Consider the following 17,788-nt stretch of genomic DNA (forward strand, 5'->3'; position numbering starts at 1 on the left):
AGTAGCTGGGACTACAGGCGCCCGCCACCTCGCCCGGCTAGTTTTTTGTATTTTTTAGTAGAGACGGGGTTTCACCGTGTTAGCCAGGGTGGTCTTGATCTCCCGACCTCGTGATCCACCCGCCTCGGCCTCCCAAAGTGCTAGGATTACAGGCATGAGCCACCGTACCTGGCCAGGAATGAAGTTTCTTTAGCCCCGCTCTCCAGAGGAGGCAACTGAAGTTCTAGGCACGCAGGGAAATTGTCCTCCCTGAAAGGAGGATGCGAACCCAGGTCTGCCTGGCCCTGGGATCTGCCGCCCCTCCGGCTCTGCAGCCATGACCTCATAGTATGTGTGAACAGCGGTCCCTGGAACTGTGCAATGCGCCAGCTCTGCAAACCAGCCTGCTCCAAAGCCATCTGCCTGCTGGGATGTGTCCTCCTCTCCGTCCAGCCCAGGTCCTGGGCCTAAAACCCACTGCCTTCTCTCCAAGGGGTTCATTCATTCCCCCCTCTCACTGTGGCTTTGTCCATCAACCCCAGCTCTCTTTCCACTCCTTTCCCTCCAGTGGCTTTTGTGGCCTTGGAAAAGCAGACACATGGCTCTCCAGACCTTGCATTGCTGCTGCCCACCCACCTTTAGTGACCACACTGTTCTCTCCTCAGCCTGCACGTGTCCGGGGAGGAGCTTTCACTCTCCCTGTCTCTACTTCCTCTTTCCCTGACCTCCCCCCACACCAGCTTCCTCCCCTCAAGGCCCTCAATGTCTAGCTCATCCTCCCTGCTATATCCCTCCTTCTTGAAACTCACTCCTTAATCTTCCCTCCTCTGACCTCCCATCTGTTTCCTCTTCCTCCTCCTCCTGTCCTGTCCTGTCAGACACGTGGTAATTGGTAAGTGACTGACTGGTAAGTGATGAGGGACAGCCAGGAAGTTCCTCTGTGGGTCCACCTGAAGGATTCTCTCCCTCTGAAATCCACACTCTTCTTTGCTGGGCCCTACCCTGGTTCTCCTTTTGCCAGCTACTGTGATGTAGCTATTCTCTCCTCCATGAGCTCAAAGAGACTGAGCGTGCTCATTTCATAAGCACAGACACTGTGCTGTTTCATGCACTGCCTCACAGCCATGGCTCAGTAAGCGCAAAATTGCCACTCCCATTTTCTAGATGAAGAAATGAAAGCTTAGGACAATTTCTTCATTTCTAGATGAAGAAATGAATTAAGACACATGCCTCAGGTTACACAGCAAGTGGCAGTGCCAGTTACGACGGACTTAACATCCACATGCTCCTAACCACTGTACTTTACTATCCGCCTTGGAAACGGTAGATATCTGAAGCCACATCACCACTACCCTTCCTCTGTCCACGGTAGACATTATCAATGGACCATGACACTCCTTCCTGTCGATTCTGAATGGTGCCTCAGAGTCCTTCTTTTTTTTGAGACGAGTCTCACTCTGTCATCCAGGCTAGAGTGCAGTGGCATGATCTTGGTTCACTGCAACTTCTGCCTCCCAGGTTCAAGCGATTCTCCTGTCTCACCCTTCTCAAGTAGCCGGTGCTACACGCACATGCCACCAGGTACAGATAATTTTTGTATTTTTAGTAGAGACGGGGTTTCACCATGTTGGCCAGGTTGGCCTCGAACTCCTGACCTCAGGTGATCCACCTGCCTCGGCCTCCCAAAGTGCTGGAATTACAGGTGTGAGCCACCGCGCCCGGCCCAGGGTCCTTCTTAACACAGTGTTTCAGGCAGCTACCACCACCTTATTGGAAATGGCCTTTGAACTGAAACTCACTTGCTGTCCCTATCATGAGGTACTGATGGTGCCTAGCAGACGCCGCATAAGCACTAGCACCATAATGCATGGGGCACAGGGCTGAAACATTCCTGTTATCCCCTAAACCCACCTCCTGCAAGCCACTCCTGAAGCTCTCTGGGAGCTAGGCTGGGCATTGGGAGCTCTGTATTTTAGTCCCAATTCTACCACAAACAAAAGACTCTCTTTGGGCCTCAGTTTCCCCGTCTGGAAAATGAGGCAGAATGAGATAATGCCGACCCCACACTTGGCTTCTGTCTTATGTCTGGCTTCTGCCTGGACACTGGGCCCAGGGAGCTGGCATGACAGGTGGGCACTCACTCTGGCTGGCCGTGTAGATGCTGTCTGCGGCCATGGGGTCTTCCTTCACAGTCTGGGAGCCGGAGGAGAACTCGGGAAGGCAGGGCACGAGGGAGCCCAGCACCAGAACAAAGCACAAGGCTGCCACCTGGTAGCAAAGAGACAGTGGCATCAGATCTGGGCAAGGAGGGGCCGCGGCCCTGACCACCCCACTCCTCCTCTCCCAAACCAATAGGCACAAAAGTCTCAGTGTTTTCCCAAAGAAGCAGCTCCTCCAGCTGACCACTTCCTCCCACACGTGGGGTCTCCCATCCTCTCTGGGGAAGGCAGGGGCTGCTCAGGCCATCCCAGCCGATTGTAGGGGGGTCGCCACAGGCAGTGCTAGAAGTAAGAGGGAAGTGGCCAATGTGGAGTCACCCTATGGGGTAGAGGAATCAGGAAAGGAAGGAATAGGTGCAGGTGGGGCTTGGGGCCGGGACGAGGGAGGGGGACACATCAGCATGTCACGTTCTCAGCAGGATTCTGGGGAGTCTGGCTAGCGGGAGGTGCTGAGAGCCAGGGAGCCCACACTACCCCAGCCCATAGCCTGGCTCTGCCACCTGACAGCTCGAGGGTCTTGGAGGGCCGGGGCCTGCTGAGCTAGGCAGCAAGAGGCTGCCCATTTCCAGAAGAAGAGGGAAGAGCGACTGGAAGAGGTCTGAAGCACACCCTTGGAGCCTTCTGTGTTTCCAGGGGTTTCCTCAGCCTTTTCACTGCCATCCGTTCCAGAAAGAACCATGTCCGTACTTCCCTGAGTCTCCCCAAGCCCTTCCCTGCACAAGGCCTGTGGAAGCCACCTCCTCAAGGAACCTGCCCAGTTGTCCCCTAGCTGGGGCCACTGGAGTCACCTACACACCTACACTGTGTTAACCAGTCGGGGACCGGTGTGAGGCAGAAGGCACCACGGGCTCGGAGAAGGAGGCTGGGGTCAGCTAGAGCCAGCCCACCAGGCGCCAGGATGGTGTACACCCTGGTGAGACTGCCCACGATGTTACCGATCCTCAAAGCTCTGCCCAACCCTGGAAAATGCCAGCCTTGGAAAGAACTCTCCTCCTGTGGGCCTGTGGTGGAGGGAGCCACACCTACCATGAGGCAGGTCCCAGTCTGGGTGGCGGCCATCTTGTAAGGTCTGGAGATCTTGTTGGTGACCAGAGTCTGGAGTTTCTGCAGCTGCTGGAGCAGGGTCCTGAGGAGGGCACAGCAGTCAGCTGGCAGGCTTTGACCCCGCAGGCATCTCTGCCTCCTGGAGCTCTCCTAGGGGGCTGGCTCCAGACGTGGCCTCCACGCCAGGTGCCCGTTTCAGCCAAGATAGGAAAGGTCACCTCCTGCGTGGCTCCTCTGCAGAGTGGCCTGGCACCTGGGGCCTGCCTCATGGTGACTGGCTGGGTCACCCTGTGGAAGCTCAGGCCTGCCCTGTGGTGCTCCTGGCCAAGGGGGTTGGAGGAGGGAAGGCCTGCCCCCAGCTGCGCGGAGGCCAGCCTTCTTTTGCTTAACCGACACCTGCCACGGGTTCATTGACCTTCCCTCCCTGGCACCCCAAGGACCCTGAGCTGATAAGAAAGAGCTGTTTGGCACAGTGCGTGGTATACAGTGAGTGTCTGGTAAATGTAGCTATTGTTTTTGTTAGGTTTTTTGTTTTGTTTTGTTTTGAGACAGAGTCTCGCTCTGTCGCCCAGGCTGGAGTGCAGTGGTGCAATTGTGACTCACTGCAACCTCTGCCTCCCGGGTTCAAGTGATTCTCCTGCCTTAGCCTTCTGACTAGCTGGGACTACAGGCGTGCACCACCACGCCCAGCTAATTTTTGTATTTTTAGTAGAGACAGGGTTTCACCAGGCTGGTCTGGAACTCCTGACCTCAGTGATCCATCTGCTTCGGCCTCCCAAAGTGTTGGGATTACAGGTATGGGCCACCGTGCCCAGCCATTTTTGTTTTATTGCTGAGTTTTTGTTTTATCATCAAGGCATTTCGTTTATTTATAGATTTCCACGTCAGTCTGCTTTACTAACTGTGGCCTCCCTGAGGGTGAGGACTAGGTCCCACTCAGTGTGGAATCTTCTGGGTGCACACCGAACGCGTTCAGCGCAGGCTTGGTGGGAAAATGTTTCATCTCTCTCCACCCAACCGGGCACATAGGGGTTGCAGTTCCCACAATGTACAGCAGGTGGCGAAATAGCTCCAAGGGCCTGGACCTACTTTGGGCCAGAAAGGAACCCCAGCCAGAGACAGAGGGGTGGGGTGGGGGGTCAGGTGGGATTCTCCAGGCCAATCAGGGAACAGAGGAGTGGCTGGATCCCGCTGGAGAAGCTGAGGGAGAAGGAAGGAAAGAAGGAAAAAGTCTTGTGTTGAGCACCTGCTGCATACCAAGGCTGTTGTCTAGGTTATTGTAATTAATCCCAGCAAATAATTATTAAAGACCTACCACAGGCTCATGGCTGGGTATTATCAGGAATTTGGAATGAAAATAATGGCGGGGTGTGGTGGCTCATGCCTGTAATTTCGGCACTTTGGGAGGCCGAGGCAGGAGGATTACATGAGGTCAAGAGTTCAAGACCAGCCTGGCCAACATAGCGAAACCCTGTCTCTACTAAAAATACAAAAATTAGCCAGGCATGGTGGTACATGTCTGTAATCCCAGCTATTTGGGAGGCTGAGGCATGAGAATTGCCTGAACTCAAGAGGTGGAGGTTGCAGTGAGCCGAGATTGTGCCACTGCACTCCAACCTGGGCAACAGAGCAAGCCTCTGTCTCAAAATAAATAAATAAATAAATAAAAATAAATAAACAAATAAATAAAAATAAAAAAATAAAAATAATGGAAGAAGACCAGGTGTGGTGGATCACGCCTATAATCTCAGCACTTTAGGAGCCAAAGCAGGAGGTATGCTTGAGCCTCGGAGCTGGAGACCAGCCTGGGCAACATAGCAAGACCCCGTCGCTACAAAATACTTAAAATTAGCCAGGGATAGTGGTGTGTGCCTGTGGCCCTAGCTACTTAGGAGGCTGAGGGGGTAGGAAGAATCAGGAGTTTGAGGCTGCAGTGAGCTATGATCATCCCACTATGCTCCAGCGTGGGCAACAGAGTGATACCCTATCTCAAGAAAATAAATCAATAAAAATAATGAAAGAAGAATAAAAGCTAACATGAATTGCACATTCCTAAATGCCAAGCATCAGGCTGGGTCCTTTTTTTTTTGAGATGAAGTCTCACTCTGACACCCAGGCTGGAGTGCAGTGGTGTGATCTCAGCTCACTGTAACCTCTGCCTCCTGGGTTCCAGAGATTCTCCTCCCTCAACCTCCTGAGTAGCTGGGATTACAGGTATGCACCACCACACCTGGCTAATTTTTGTATTTTTAGTAGAGATGGGGTTTCACCATGTTGGCCAGGCTGGTCTTGAACTCCTGGCCTCAAGTGATCTGCCCGCCTTGGCCTCCCAAAGTGCTGGGATTACAGGCGTGAGCCACTGTGCCTGACCCTATGAGATAATGTTTCTATCATCCCCATTTAGACGAAGAAACAGAGGCCCAGAGATATCTAACGATTTCTCCAGAGTCACAAAAATGGCAGAGCAGTATAAGAACCCAGAGCTGTGACTTTATGTGGCTGCTACCTGCCAGGCACTGCGCTGCTGTCTCTACACTCCTGTTTCTCAAACTTCATAGAGCATGTGAATCACCCAAGACCTTGTGAATGTGCAGTTTTTAGCTTAGTAAGTCTGGAGAGAGTTCTGATATTCTGCATTTTTGTGTTTTTTTGAGATGGTGTCTGGCCCAGGCTAGAGTGCAGTGGCAGAATGTCAGCTCACTGCAACCGCCGCCTCCTGAATTCAAGTGATTCTTCTCCCTCAGCCTCCTGAGTAGCTGGGATTACAGGCGCCTGCCACCACGCCCAGCTAATTTTCTATTTTTAGTAGAGATGGGGTTTCACCACGTTTGTCAGTCTGGTCTCAAACTCCTAACCTCAAATGATCCGCCCCCTTATCCTCCCAAAGTGTTGAGATTACAGGCGTGAGCCTCTGTGCCCGGCCTGCAGTTCTAACAAGCTCCCAGGTGATGCTGATGTTGCCTGTCCGGGGCAACTGGCTTTGAGTAACAGGGATTTACACCAGTGGTTCTCAAACTTGAGGGTACAACCTAATTACCTGGAGGGCTTATTAAAACACAGGACGCTGGGCCCTACCCCTGGAGCTTCTGATTCAGCAGACCTGGCATGGGGCCAGAGAATAAGCATGTCTCATAATTCCCAGGGGTGGTTGTTGGTCTGAGGACCACAGTTTGAAAACACCTGCTCACTTAAGCAACTCCCCCGCCCTGCCAGGTGTCTAGCAGGTGAGGAAAAATGGGAACGCTGGCAGTGGCAGAATGTAAGTGGCCCAAGGCTACAGGGTGTGTTTCTGGGGTCCCTGTTATCCTAAACTTAGTTCTCTCTCCTCTCCCCTGTCTCCCAGAGCTATGCAAAGCCAGGCACAGGTTGCAGAGGGGCAGGGGGCCAGGTTAGATGCAGGAGGCACCACCCACCTGTTGGCATTCTCCAGCGTCTCTACCTTCTTCCACAGTTCATTGTTCTCAGATGTAAATGTCTCCACCCTGTAGGGGCCAAGCAGGCACAGGCTTAGGGGCAGCCCCCTCGGCCCTGCCCACCACCGTCACACTCCCTGTGCCCCCTGCCTCTGCTGTCCCATGAGGGAAGGCCTGGGGAGGGCAGGTCAGGGGAGGGAATGGCACATGGATACCCCACCCCTTCCAAGCCCCTTACTTCTTTTCTAGACACTCCACATACTCCTTCTTCTTACGACGGCTCTCCTGGGCCGAGATCTAGACAGGGAGGCCCGAAAACAAGGGTTAGCACTGCCACATATCCACTTCCTGGGCCCCCCAATTTCAGAGCTGGTATGCCAGGGGAGCCCACCCACCAAGGAAGCCCTCTGAAGCCCCAGGGTGGCAGGCGTTACCTTGTTCTTGATTTTCCTCCGGACTCTCTTTAAGGCCTTCTCCTCGGCTTTGGTGAGGGGGAGTTTTGTGGGGATAGGGTAGCCCTCAGCAATCAGGGTCCGCTTCTCCTCCTCTGTCAGGAGCAGTGGCCCTGATGTCCCCTGTAATTTCTGTAGGAAGTACGACGTGGTAGTTAGGAGCCAGGCAGCCCTGGGTTCAAATTCAAGCTCTGCCATGTGCTATCTATATGACCTGGGCAAGGCACACAATGCTCTGCGCCTCAGTTTTCTCATCTAAAAAGGGGGTGGATCTGGGTGAAATTCAGTAACACGTGTCAGGTGCCAGGGCGGTGCTGAGAGCTCAGGTGATAGGCTCTTAGTGCATTGTTCGGGAGGGCTTCCTGGATCTCATCCCTGAGACCACACCCTCAAAGCTTACCTGTCCAGGATGCCCCAAATAGCATCTCCATCAGACCCCTCCCTACAATCTTGGCTTGGGAGACCCCACACCCATCCCAGGGCTCAGGGCCTAGCTCCATATTTCCTGGGGATTGTGGACCATCTGGGCACTGCCCCTCACACAGCACTCCTTGGAGGCAGCCTGGGTCATCCCCTGGAGTTCAGGAATGTCAAGTTCTAGTCCTGGCTCTGCAACAGTCTCCTGTTCACCATGAGGCAGGGCGAAAGGATTTGAATTCCCAGCTGGTTGCGGTGGCTCACGCCTGTAATCCCAGCACTTTGGGAGGCCGAGGCGGGCAGATCACGAGGTCAAGAGATCGAGACCAGCTTGGCCAACGTGGTGAAACCCTGTCTCTACTAAAAGTACAAAAATTAGCTGGGCATGGTGGCGTGCACCTGTAGTACCAGCTACTCAGGAGGCTGAGGCAGGAGAATCACTTGAACCCAGGAGGTGGAGGTTGCACTCCAGCCTGGTGACACAGCGAGACTCCATCTAAAAAAAAAAAAAAAAAAAAAAAAAAAATTAGCCGGACGCAGTAGCAAGTGCCTGTAATACCAGCTACTTGGGAGGCTGAGACAGGAGAATTGCTTGAACCTGGGAGGCAGATGTTGCAGTGAGCCAAGACTGAGTCACTGCCCTCCAGCCTGTGTGACAGAGCGAGACTCAAAAAATCAAACTCGCATACTCCCAGGTAGGCATCCCTCTGAATTCTGATGAGGGTGGGGATCAGTCTCAGGGCTCCCCAAACCCTCCCCACTGGCCGTGCGCTCAGGTGGATCTATTCAATTCCTCACTTCCGGGATCAGCCCATCCCCAGCTCCTTACGTGAGGGGCAGTGAGGAGTGGGGAGGTGGAGATGGCCGTGGAGGAGCGCGCCATGGGCCTGACAGGGCTGGAGGGGGGCAGAGAGCGGGGACTCTGGGAGCCGTCGCTGTCACTGCCGTGGCTGCTGGGAGGCGTCGGAGGCATCTGAACCAGGTCCTCTGGGAAGAGCAGGGGAAACCGGGTTAGCAACGTTGCACACCAGCTCCACTTGGACATCATGAGTTCAGCCGAGCATGGGCTTGCACCAGCACTGACATTGTGGGACACAGACTGCCAGGCCCTTGGCCTCAGCTGTGACATCAGAAACCCCTCTGCAGTGTCAGAAAGACAGTTGACATCCAGGTAGCCAATTCCTGGGTGCTGCCTCATCTGACACCACAGAGGCCCAGCTCCTTTACGGCTCGCCTTTGGCGTAGACATCCTAGGAGCTGAATTATTGGGAGGTCCTCCCCGATCCCTGACTTCACAGGGTTCAGGGCCTTAACCTCAGCAACTCCAGAAGGTCACTAAGCTCCAGCTCAGCAACCCTAGAAGGTGACTGGGGCCTTTCTCTCATAGGGTCAGGCTGGGCAAGCAGGAGCGATGGCAGCAGTAGATTGGGCAAGAAGAGGACTGGATGAAGGCCGGGTGCAGTGGCTCACGTCTGTAATCCCAGCACTCCGGAAGGCTGAGGCAAGTGGATCACCTGAGGTCAGGAGTTCGAGACCAGCCTGACCCATATGGCGAAACCCTGTCTCTACTAAAAAATACAAAAATTAGCCAGGCGTGGTTGTGGGCACCTGTAATCCCAGGTACTCAGGAGGCTGAGACAGGAGAATTGTTTGAACCTGGGATGGGGAGGTTGCAGTGAGCCGAGATCGTGCCATTGCACTCCAGCCTGGGTGACAGAGTGAGACTCCATCTCAAAAAAAAAAAAAAAAAAGAAGAGGACTGGACGAAGAGCGGGCATGAATGGAGGGAGAGTGGGTAGGGCAGGGTGGAGAGGATATTCTGGAGGCGGGGTTGTCAAGAGACAGGGGTGGGCTGAACCAAGGAAGTAGGGATGCTATCTGCCCACGACTGGAGGAGAAGAGCCCTTCCCCTGGACACCTACCCGGTGTCACTTTGAGGAACTGGTTCACCTCCGGAGGCTCTGCTTTGATCACTGGCAGCTGAGTCATCTCTCCTGGAGCCTGAGGAACAGACAAGCCCAGCTCCATTAGCTGCCCCTGGGTCTGTCCCCACCATGCCATCTACCCACCTCCTCCCTAAGGCTGGTGGCCTGCCCTGCACAGTTGGGGAAGTGGCTGGGCTTGGAGTTCTGGGCACAGCTGCGAGGGAACAGAGGCAAGTTCTTGAGCTTAGAGAAGCCAAGTCACACCTAAGAGAAAGGACTGGTGGCCAAGTAGTGTAGCTCAGACCTTAAGCTCAGAGAAGGTGAGCCTCTGAGGGTGGGGCCACCTTCCACACCAACTGTGAAGGCCACACAGGCTTTGGTATGCGGGTTGCCACGAGGACAAGAACAAGAGGTAATGTCTGGAATAGTGTAGCTGTTCAATGGCTGGTAGCAATAGTATGGAAGAAGGAGGCATTAATTGGTTGGGGGCTCCGAGGACGCTCTCTGAGAAGTCAAAGTCTGAAATGAGTCCCGGGGTATAAATAGAAGTAGAATCCAGACAAAGAAGTTGGAGGCAATGAGAGCTCCTAATGGATTTGAAGCAAGGGCCTGATAGAAGCAGATGGACATTTTTAACAAACATGCATTTCTCTTTATTTCTATTCTGACTTGTTGTTCCAGAAAGGACTTCAAGATCATGCATGGCTTTGTACACGTGACTACTGATATGCATGTAAGTGGTGCTCTGTCTGAGGAAGGCATGGTGTTGGGGGCTGGATTTCAGGCCCTGGGCTGCAGCCCCAGAGAGAAGATCATGATATTGTGGGTGGGACGCAGAATCCAGAATGTAGGCTGGTGAGTAAGAATCCCAGAAAGTTCAAGTTGGCAGGGACCTTGGAGGTTCCTTGGTCTACATCCCAGCTGATCCCTCGAGTGAGAGGGGACTGTGGTGCAGAGAGCTCACTGTTGACAATGCCAGCTCCTGTGCCTTCTACTAGGGGTTATGACCTCACCTGTGTGGGCTTCAGGGTCTGGCAAGCCGAATTTGGAAGGCAGGTCAGTTGCTTCTAACTGCATGATTTTGGGCAAATTGCTTAACCCCTTGAGCCTCAGTTTCCCTTTCTGAAGCCTCCTCGCCTCTGGCTGCTGCTGCTGTCACTCCTTTGGCAAGGCCTGAGGAGTCTCAGAACCAGTCTTGGAGACGGTCTCAAAAGATCCTGCATATTTGCCACCAACCCTTGATCCCATGGGTCTTTGGTGGGGCAGAGAGGGGCTGACCTTTCTTGCTTCGGCCTCCTACAGTTTGAGCAAGTGAGCCGTGTGGCCAGCAGGGGGCAGGGCCAGCCACGTTCCCATCTAGGGATTTCAAGATGCTGCTCATCCTGTGGAATCCTAGGGCTAGAAGCACCTTAGGGGGTTCAGCTTACAGAATGAGCCCATTTTACAGAGGAGGACATGCAACGTGCCCAGAACACAAAGGAGGCACCGAGTTGGGACTCAGGCAGGGCCTCGGCTGGGAGCCAGGGGTCTGGGGTTCACATTCCCAGAGGGGTCTTGGGTTTATAGCTGAATGCTGTCATCTACACATTCGTGGAGGTGGGAGTTCAGCCTGAGAGTGTGGGTTAAAAATATTAATCTCATAAATGTAAACAATTGGAATATAGCACACTTTTTTTTTTTTTTGTAATTTCCATTTTGGTCTTTCTTTTTTAAAAATCCTGAAGCTTTGAGAAAAGTCATCGGCCTGGGCTGTCTCTACCTCTGAGACCCTGGACTGGGCTCCTGATGCCAGCCCTGCCTGGAGCCCTGCAAGTTGTCTTTTTCTGCACAGGCGAGAGCCTTTGTTACTCCAAGGGGGCTGTGGCTTGTGCCCGTTGCAGGATGGTGAAGGGGCAGCCAGTGGAGTCGGCGGAGGCTTCCCACCCTCAGCCCTGAGGCTCGTGTCTTCCTGTTCACAGAGCCCCGGGGCACAGGGCTTTGGGCAACTCTTCCCGCAGACCCACCAGCCCTCCTCCCTCCCTCAGCCCCTGCAAACCGTCCCCAGGCTCACCTGGTGGGGGATGGGCAGCCTGGACAAGGGGCTGAGGCCCAGCAGCGGGGTGGTGGCCATGGCGGCCGCGGCAGCCATGGCCGACGGGGCAGCCAGAGGGTCCACGGGCAGCTCCGGGCTCTGCTCCTGCTTCACCATGATGGAGCACAGTTTGTGTCCCAGCGCCCACGCTCCATGCTCCACGTCTAGGGGAAGGGGAAAGGCTCAGGGGACTCCAGGGCAGAGGTCTCAGCCCCCTGCCTGCCCCCTGGGAGCTGCTCTAGGCTGAACTGAAGAGAGCTGTTAGGGTATACCAAGGGCAGGCGGGAAAGAGGGTGGTTGTGAGGTGAGGGGGAGTTGTCTGGGGCCAGAAGAGGTGAGGACATGCTCTTCATTCAGCAGCTTACAGAATGAGCTTGGGCACCAGATTCACACTCCTCTTGATTGGCTGTGTGACCTTAGGCTAGTTGCTTAACCTCTCTGAGCCTGAGCTTCTTCATCTGTAAAATGGGGAAAGAACCTAATAGAGAATTCTGAGGCTTAAGTAGTATAATGTACATAAGACACTTAACACTGTGAGTGTTAATACTTAACACTAGTGAGAAGTAAATGTTCAGGTTGGGCACCGTGGCTCACTCCTGTAATCCCAGCACTTTGGGAAGTCAAGACAGGCAGATCGCTTGAGCCCAGGAATTCGTAACCAGCCTGGGAACCATGGCGAAATCCCGTCTCTACAAAAAATACACACACACAAAATTAGCTGGGTGTGGTGGTGTGTGCCTATAATCCCAGCTACACAGGAGGCTGAGGTGGGAGAATCACTTGAGCAGCCAGGTGCTTGTACTCCGGTTCTTTGTCTGTACTCCAGTTCTTTGAGAGGCCAAGGCAGGCAGATTGCTTGAGTCCAGGAGATCAAGACCAGCCTGGACAACATGGTGAAAGCCCGTCTCTACTAAAAATACAAAAATTAGCCAGTTGTGGCGGCACATGCCTGTAGTCCCAGCTACTCGGGAGGCTGAGGCAGGAGAATCGCTTGAACCCGGGAGGCAGAGGTTGCAGTGAGCTGAGATCATGCAACTGTACTCCAGCCTGGGCACAGAGTGAGACTCTGTCTCAAAAAAAAACCGTGACACCTTCCAAAAAACAGAGAGAATTGATTGGGAGGTGGAGGTTGCAGTGAGCCAAGATTGCGCTACTGCACTCCAGCCTAGACAGAGTGAGACTCTGTCTCGGAAAAAAAAAAAAAAAAAAAGAATAAGTGTTCAATAAATACAAGCCAGTGTTAAAATACAACTATTGTTATTTAGTAAACATTTGCTGAGCACTGTGCTAGGTGCTGGGGATATAGGAAGAGTCACAAGCAGTTTAGCAAAGTTGGAATGCAAAGGGGAGTGGAAGATGGATGGGGTCAGAGACGCTAGTGGGGGTGACTTGGCCTTGGAGGCTGGGTTAGTTCAGATATGTGACTTTATCCTAAAGCAAATGGGGAGCCACTGAAGAGTTTTGCATGTGCTCAAATTTGTAATTTTTTTTAGGTTTTTTTTTTTTTTTTTTTTACTGAGATAGGATCTCACTCATTCGCCCAGGCTGGAGTGCAGTGGTGCTATCATGAGTCACTGCAGTCTTGACCTTCCTAGCTCAATTGATTCTCCCGCCTCAGCCTCCTAAGTAACTGGGACTACAGGCGCATGCCACCATGCCCAACTAATTTTTGTATTTCTTTGTAGAGATGAGGTCTCCTGATGTTGCCCAGGCTGATCTCGAACTCCTGAGCTCAAGTGATCCACCCACCTCAGCCTCCTGAAGTGCTGGGATTACAGGCGTGAGCCATTGCACCTGGCCCAAATTTGAAATTTTAAGAAAGATTATGGCTGGGTGCTGTAGTTCACGCCTGTAATCCCAGCTTTGGGAGGCTGAGGCAGGAGGATTGCTTGAGCCCAAGAGTTCAAGGTTGCAATGAACTATGATCAGACCACTGCACTCCAGCTGGGTGACAGAGCAAGACCCTGTCTCTAAAATTAAATCAATTTAAAAAATATGGCCGGGCGTGGTGGCTCAGGCCTGTAATCCCAGCACTTTGGGAGGCCGAGACGGGTGGATCATGAGGTCAGGAGATTGAGACCATCCTGGCTAACAAGGTGAAACTCTGTCTCTACTAAAAATACAAAAAATTAGCTGGGTGTGGTGGCGGGTGCCTGTAGTTCCAGCTACTCAGGAGGCTGAGTCAGGAGAATGGCGTGAATCTGGAAGGTGGAGCTTACAGTGGGCTGAGATCACACCACTGCAATCTAGCCTGGGCGACAGAGCGAGACTCCATCTCAAAAACAAACAAATATATATATATATATATATATATGTGTGTGTGTGTGTGTGTGTGTGTGTGTGTATGTGTATATATATAATCACTGCCCTCCTGTGGGGACTGGACTGGCTACAGGCAGGATGGAGGCAGGGAGAACTGCAAGAGGTGTTGAAATTGGCCAGGAGAGAGAAGGGGAGGCCTGAGCAAAGGCAGTGACAGTTGTGATGGAGAGAAGGGAACAGATTTAGAAGGAAGCGTCCACAGGACCTGGTGACTGGGGGTATGTGGTGGGCGGAGGGGGCGGTGGTGGGGAGGAGTGAGAGGTGAGGCTTAGATTTCCTGAGGGAAGAATCTACCTCCTTTCCACCTAGTGGGCCTCCTGGTTTCACCTGGGCAATAGGGCTGGCAGGCATCACCCCTTTTCCTGATGGATGCCCACATTCTTCCACTCTAAGTCAGCCCTGTTCACGGTGGCCCCACTGCCTGTCAGCCATTGAAGCATTGGGTAAGACAGGGGAGAGGGGAGGGGAGCCAACATTTGAGGTGGGGCTGGAGGGGACTCTGGACTTTGGGGCCTGCTGTGGTGGGGGAGAGGGGGTAGTGGCTGATTGGTCACCTTGGAGGCCAGGCCCCACCCTGCTGGGAGCCTGAGTGCCCCAGCTCTGGGCCACAGGCTGCCCGTGGGCTCCAGGAATACCCACAGTCTTTCCAAATTACAGGGCCAGGCCACCGGCCTCCGGGAAGCTGCCCCCTGCAAAGGGCCCACAGACAAATTGCTTTAAAAATAGACTTGAGAGCCGGGTGTGGTGGCTCACTCCTGTAATCTCAGCAATTTGGGAGGCTGGGGCGGGAGGATCACTGGAGGCCAGGAGGTTGAGACTGTGGTGAGCCAAGATCGCAACATTGTACTCTAGCCTGGGTGACAGAATAAGACCCTGTCACCCTGTCCCCCCAAAAATTAATAATAATAAAAAGACTTGGGGTGGCTGAGGAGTTGCTGGGCTGACCCCAGAGGGGTGAATGTCCCTGCCCTAATGGGGTCTCGGGGGAGGTACAAAGGTTTGTCTTTGCCCCTGGGGGATCTCAAAGACCATCAGACGCAGCTCACACTTCTTGTGCTGAGCACAGCTCTAAGCCCTTGACACACATGAACTTCTATTTTTTTTTTCTTTGAGATGGAGTTTTGCTCTTGTTGCCCAGGCTAGAGTGCAAAGGCGCAATCTCAGCTCACTGCAACCTCTGCCTCCCGGGTTCACTGATTCTCCTGCCTCAGCCTCCTGAGTAGCTGGGATTACAGTCATGAGCCACCACTCCCGCTGACTTTGTACTTTTAGTAGAGATAGGGTTTCTCCATGTTGGTTAGGCTGGCCTTGAACTCCTGACCTCAGGTGATCCGCCCTCCTCGGCTTCCCAAAGTGCTGGGATTACAGACGTGAACCACATGCCCAGGCACCTGAGCTTCTTTACCCCTTCCCACCAACTCTCTGGGGGCAGGCACCATTGTTCTCCCCATTTAACAGGTGAGAAAATTAAGAAACTCACTCAAGACCGGGTCCATTAGAGGGAAAAGAGGAATAAGATAAGAACACTGTTCATTGTTACAAGCACTCACAGTGTTTTCTTTTTGTTGTTGTTGTTGTTTTTCTTTTTGAGACAGGGTCTTGCTCTGTCACCCAGGCTGGAGTGCAGTGGTGCCATCATAGCTCACTGCAGCCTCGACCTCTGGGGTTTAAGATATCCTCCTGTCTCAGGCTCTCAGGCAGCTGGGACTACAGGCATGTGCCACTATGCCTTGCTAATTTTTAAATTTTTAATTTTGTAGAGAAGGTGTTTTGCTATGTTGCCCAGGTTGGTCTCAAACTCCTGAGCTCAAGTAATCCTCCCACCTCGGCCTCCCAAAGTGCTGAGATTATAGGTGTGACTTAGCATGCCTGGCCCCCCCACATAGTATTCATAGGACTTCTATGTGCGCAATGAAAATAGTCACTACTTATTATTATTATTATTAATTTATGAGACAGAGTCTCACTCTGTCATCCAGGCTGGAGTACAGTATCATGATTTCGGCTCACTGCAACCTCCGCCTCCTGCGTTCAAGTGATTCTCCTGCCTCAGCCTCCTGAGCAAGTGGGATTACAGGCACACGCCTCCGCTCCCAGCTAATTTTTGTATTTTTAGTAGAGACAGGATTTCACCTGTTGGCCAGGTTGGTCTTGAACTCTTGGACTCAAGCAATCCTCCTGCCTCGGCTTCCCAAAGTGCTGGGATTATAGGCATGAGCCACTGCACTTGGCTGCTGCTAATTATTGGTATATATATTATGTGCTGGGCACTTAGCAGGGTACTTTGTGTATATATTCTTTTAAGCCTGACCAGAACTCTCAAGGTATATATTATTTTCATTTTATCATTGAGGAAACAGAGGCCCAGAGAGATTAGGTAACTTGCCCAAGATCACCCAGCGGCTGGTGGAGACACGGGGATGCACACCAATGCCCTTGTCGGTCCCAACCCAATAGCCCTGGCTGCCCTTCGTGACTGGCAAATGTGGTGGTGGCAAGGGTTTGCAGTTGAGAATCAGGGTGTGCTCTTATGTCTCTGTTCTGCATTTTACTGTGGGTGTGACCTAGACAACTGAGCTTTTGTGAAGTCTCTGTTTTCATTTTTTTCTTTGTTTTGAGACGGAATCTCGCTTTGTCGCCCTGGCTGGAGTGCAGTGGCACAATCTCAGCTCCCTGAAACTTCTGCCTCCCGGGTTCAAGCAGTTCTCCTGCCTCAGCCTCCTGAGGAATTGGAATTACAGGCGCACGCCACCATGCCTGGTGAATTTTTGTATTTTTAGTAAAGATGGGGTGTCACCATGTAATCTAGGATGGTCTCAATCTCCTGACCTCGTGATCCACCCGCCTCAGCCTCCCAAAGTGCTGGGATTACAGGTGTGAGCCATTGCACCTGGCCAAGTCTCAGCTTTCTTATCGGTCACATGGGGATTATGATGAACGTGATTACAACCTCACCTGTCAGTCATGAGAAATAAATGTGATAATTAACATGAAGGCAATCTGTAGACTGGATAGTGCTATAGAAATGTGTATTATTATTTGCCTTTGTAGATATAGATACCGAGGATTACAGAGGTTAAGCGGCATGTCTGTGATCACCCAGCCAAAAGTGACAGAGCCAGGATTTGAAACCACCTGTATTTGAGGAAATGCCCAAAGGGACCATTTCTAAGTGGGGTACAATGTGGGTCTTGAATGCTGATTACCTGAGTGGAAGAACTCAGGGTGCTCTTTGCCTTAAAGGATGGAGTTAGGGGGAGAGGGGAGCTTTAGAGAATGCTACCTGCAGGAATAAAAGAGGGTACAGGAATCTCTCCCAAATAGCATAGAGGACATCAAGTATGAGGAGGCGGGTGAAGTTCTAGAGTCTTGTCTACAGCTTATTATTATTATCATTGTTATTATTTTGAGACAAAGTCTCGCTTTGTCGCCCAGGCTGGAGTGCAGTGGTGTGATCTCAGCTCATGGCAGGTTCCGCCTCCCGGGTTCATACCATTCTCCTGCCTCAGCCTCCTGAGTAGCTGGGATTGCAGGCACCTGCCACCACGCCTGGCTAATTTTTTTTTTTTTTTTCGTATTTTTAGTAGAGACGGGGTTTTACTGTGTTAGCCAGGATGGTATTATTATTATTATTATTGAGACAAGAGTCTCACTGTGTCACCCAGGCTGGAGTACAGTGGCTTGATCTCGACTCACTGCAACCTCCGCCTCCTGGGTTCAAGTGATTCTCCTGTCTCGTCCTCCAGACTAGCTGGGATTACAGGTGCCCACCACCACGCCCGGCTAATTTTTGTATTTTTAGTAGAGACGGGGTTTCACCATGTTGACCAGGCTGGTCTGGAACTCCTGACCTCAAATGATCCACCCACCTCAGCCTCCTAAAGTGCTGGGATTACAGGCGAGAGCCACCACACCCAGTCTTTTTTTTTTTTTTTTTTTTTTTGAG

General features: G+C 52.4%; 1 protein-coding gene across 1 annotated transcript in view; it reads right to left on the reverse strand.

The window, feature by feature from the left end:
- Positions 1-17,788, reverse strand: part of CREB3L1 (cAMP responsive element binding protein 3 like 1) — a 45,126-nt gene that overhangs the window by 2,347 nt on the left and 24,991 nt on the right. Inside the window, exons 3-10 of the mRNA XM_023215857.2 lie at positions 11,500-11,684; positions 9,447-9,525; positions 8,354-8,511; positions 7,090-7,239; positions 6,894-6,952; positions 6,656-6,724; positions 3,225-3,324; positions 2,121-2,247 (exon numbers count right to left, since the gene is read on the reverse strand). Coding sequence (XP_023071625.1) covers positions 2,121-2,247; positions 3,225-3,324; positions 6,656-6,724; positions 6,894-6,952; positions 7,090-7,239; positions 8,354-8,511; positions 9,447-9,525; positions 11,500-11,684 — 927 coding nt within the window. The remainder of the gene's footprint in view (positions 1-2,120; positions 2,248-3,224; positions 3,325-6,655; positions 6,725-6,893; positions 6,953-7,089; positions 7,240-8,353; positions 8,512-9,446; positions 9,526-11,499; positions 11,685-17,788) is intronic.

Source organism: Piliocolobus tephrosceles, chromosome 13 (assembly GCF_002776525.5).
Source record: "Piliocolobus tephrosceles isolate RC106 chromosome 13, ASM277652v3, whole genome shotgun sequence".
Taxonomy (NCBI): Eukaryota; Metazoa; Chordata; class Mammalia; order Primates; family Cercopithecidae; genus Piliocolobus; species Piliocolobus tephrosceles.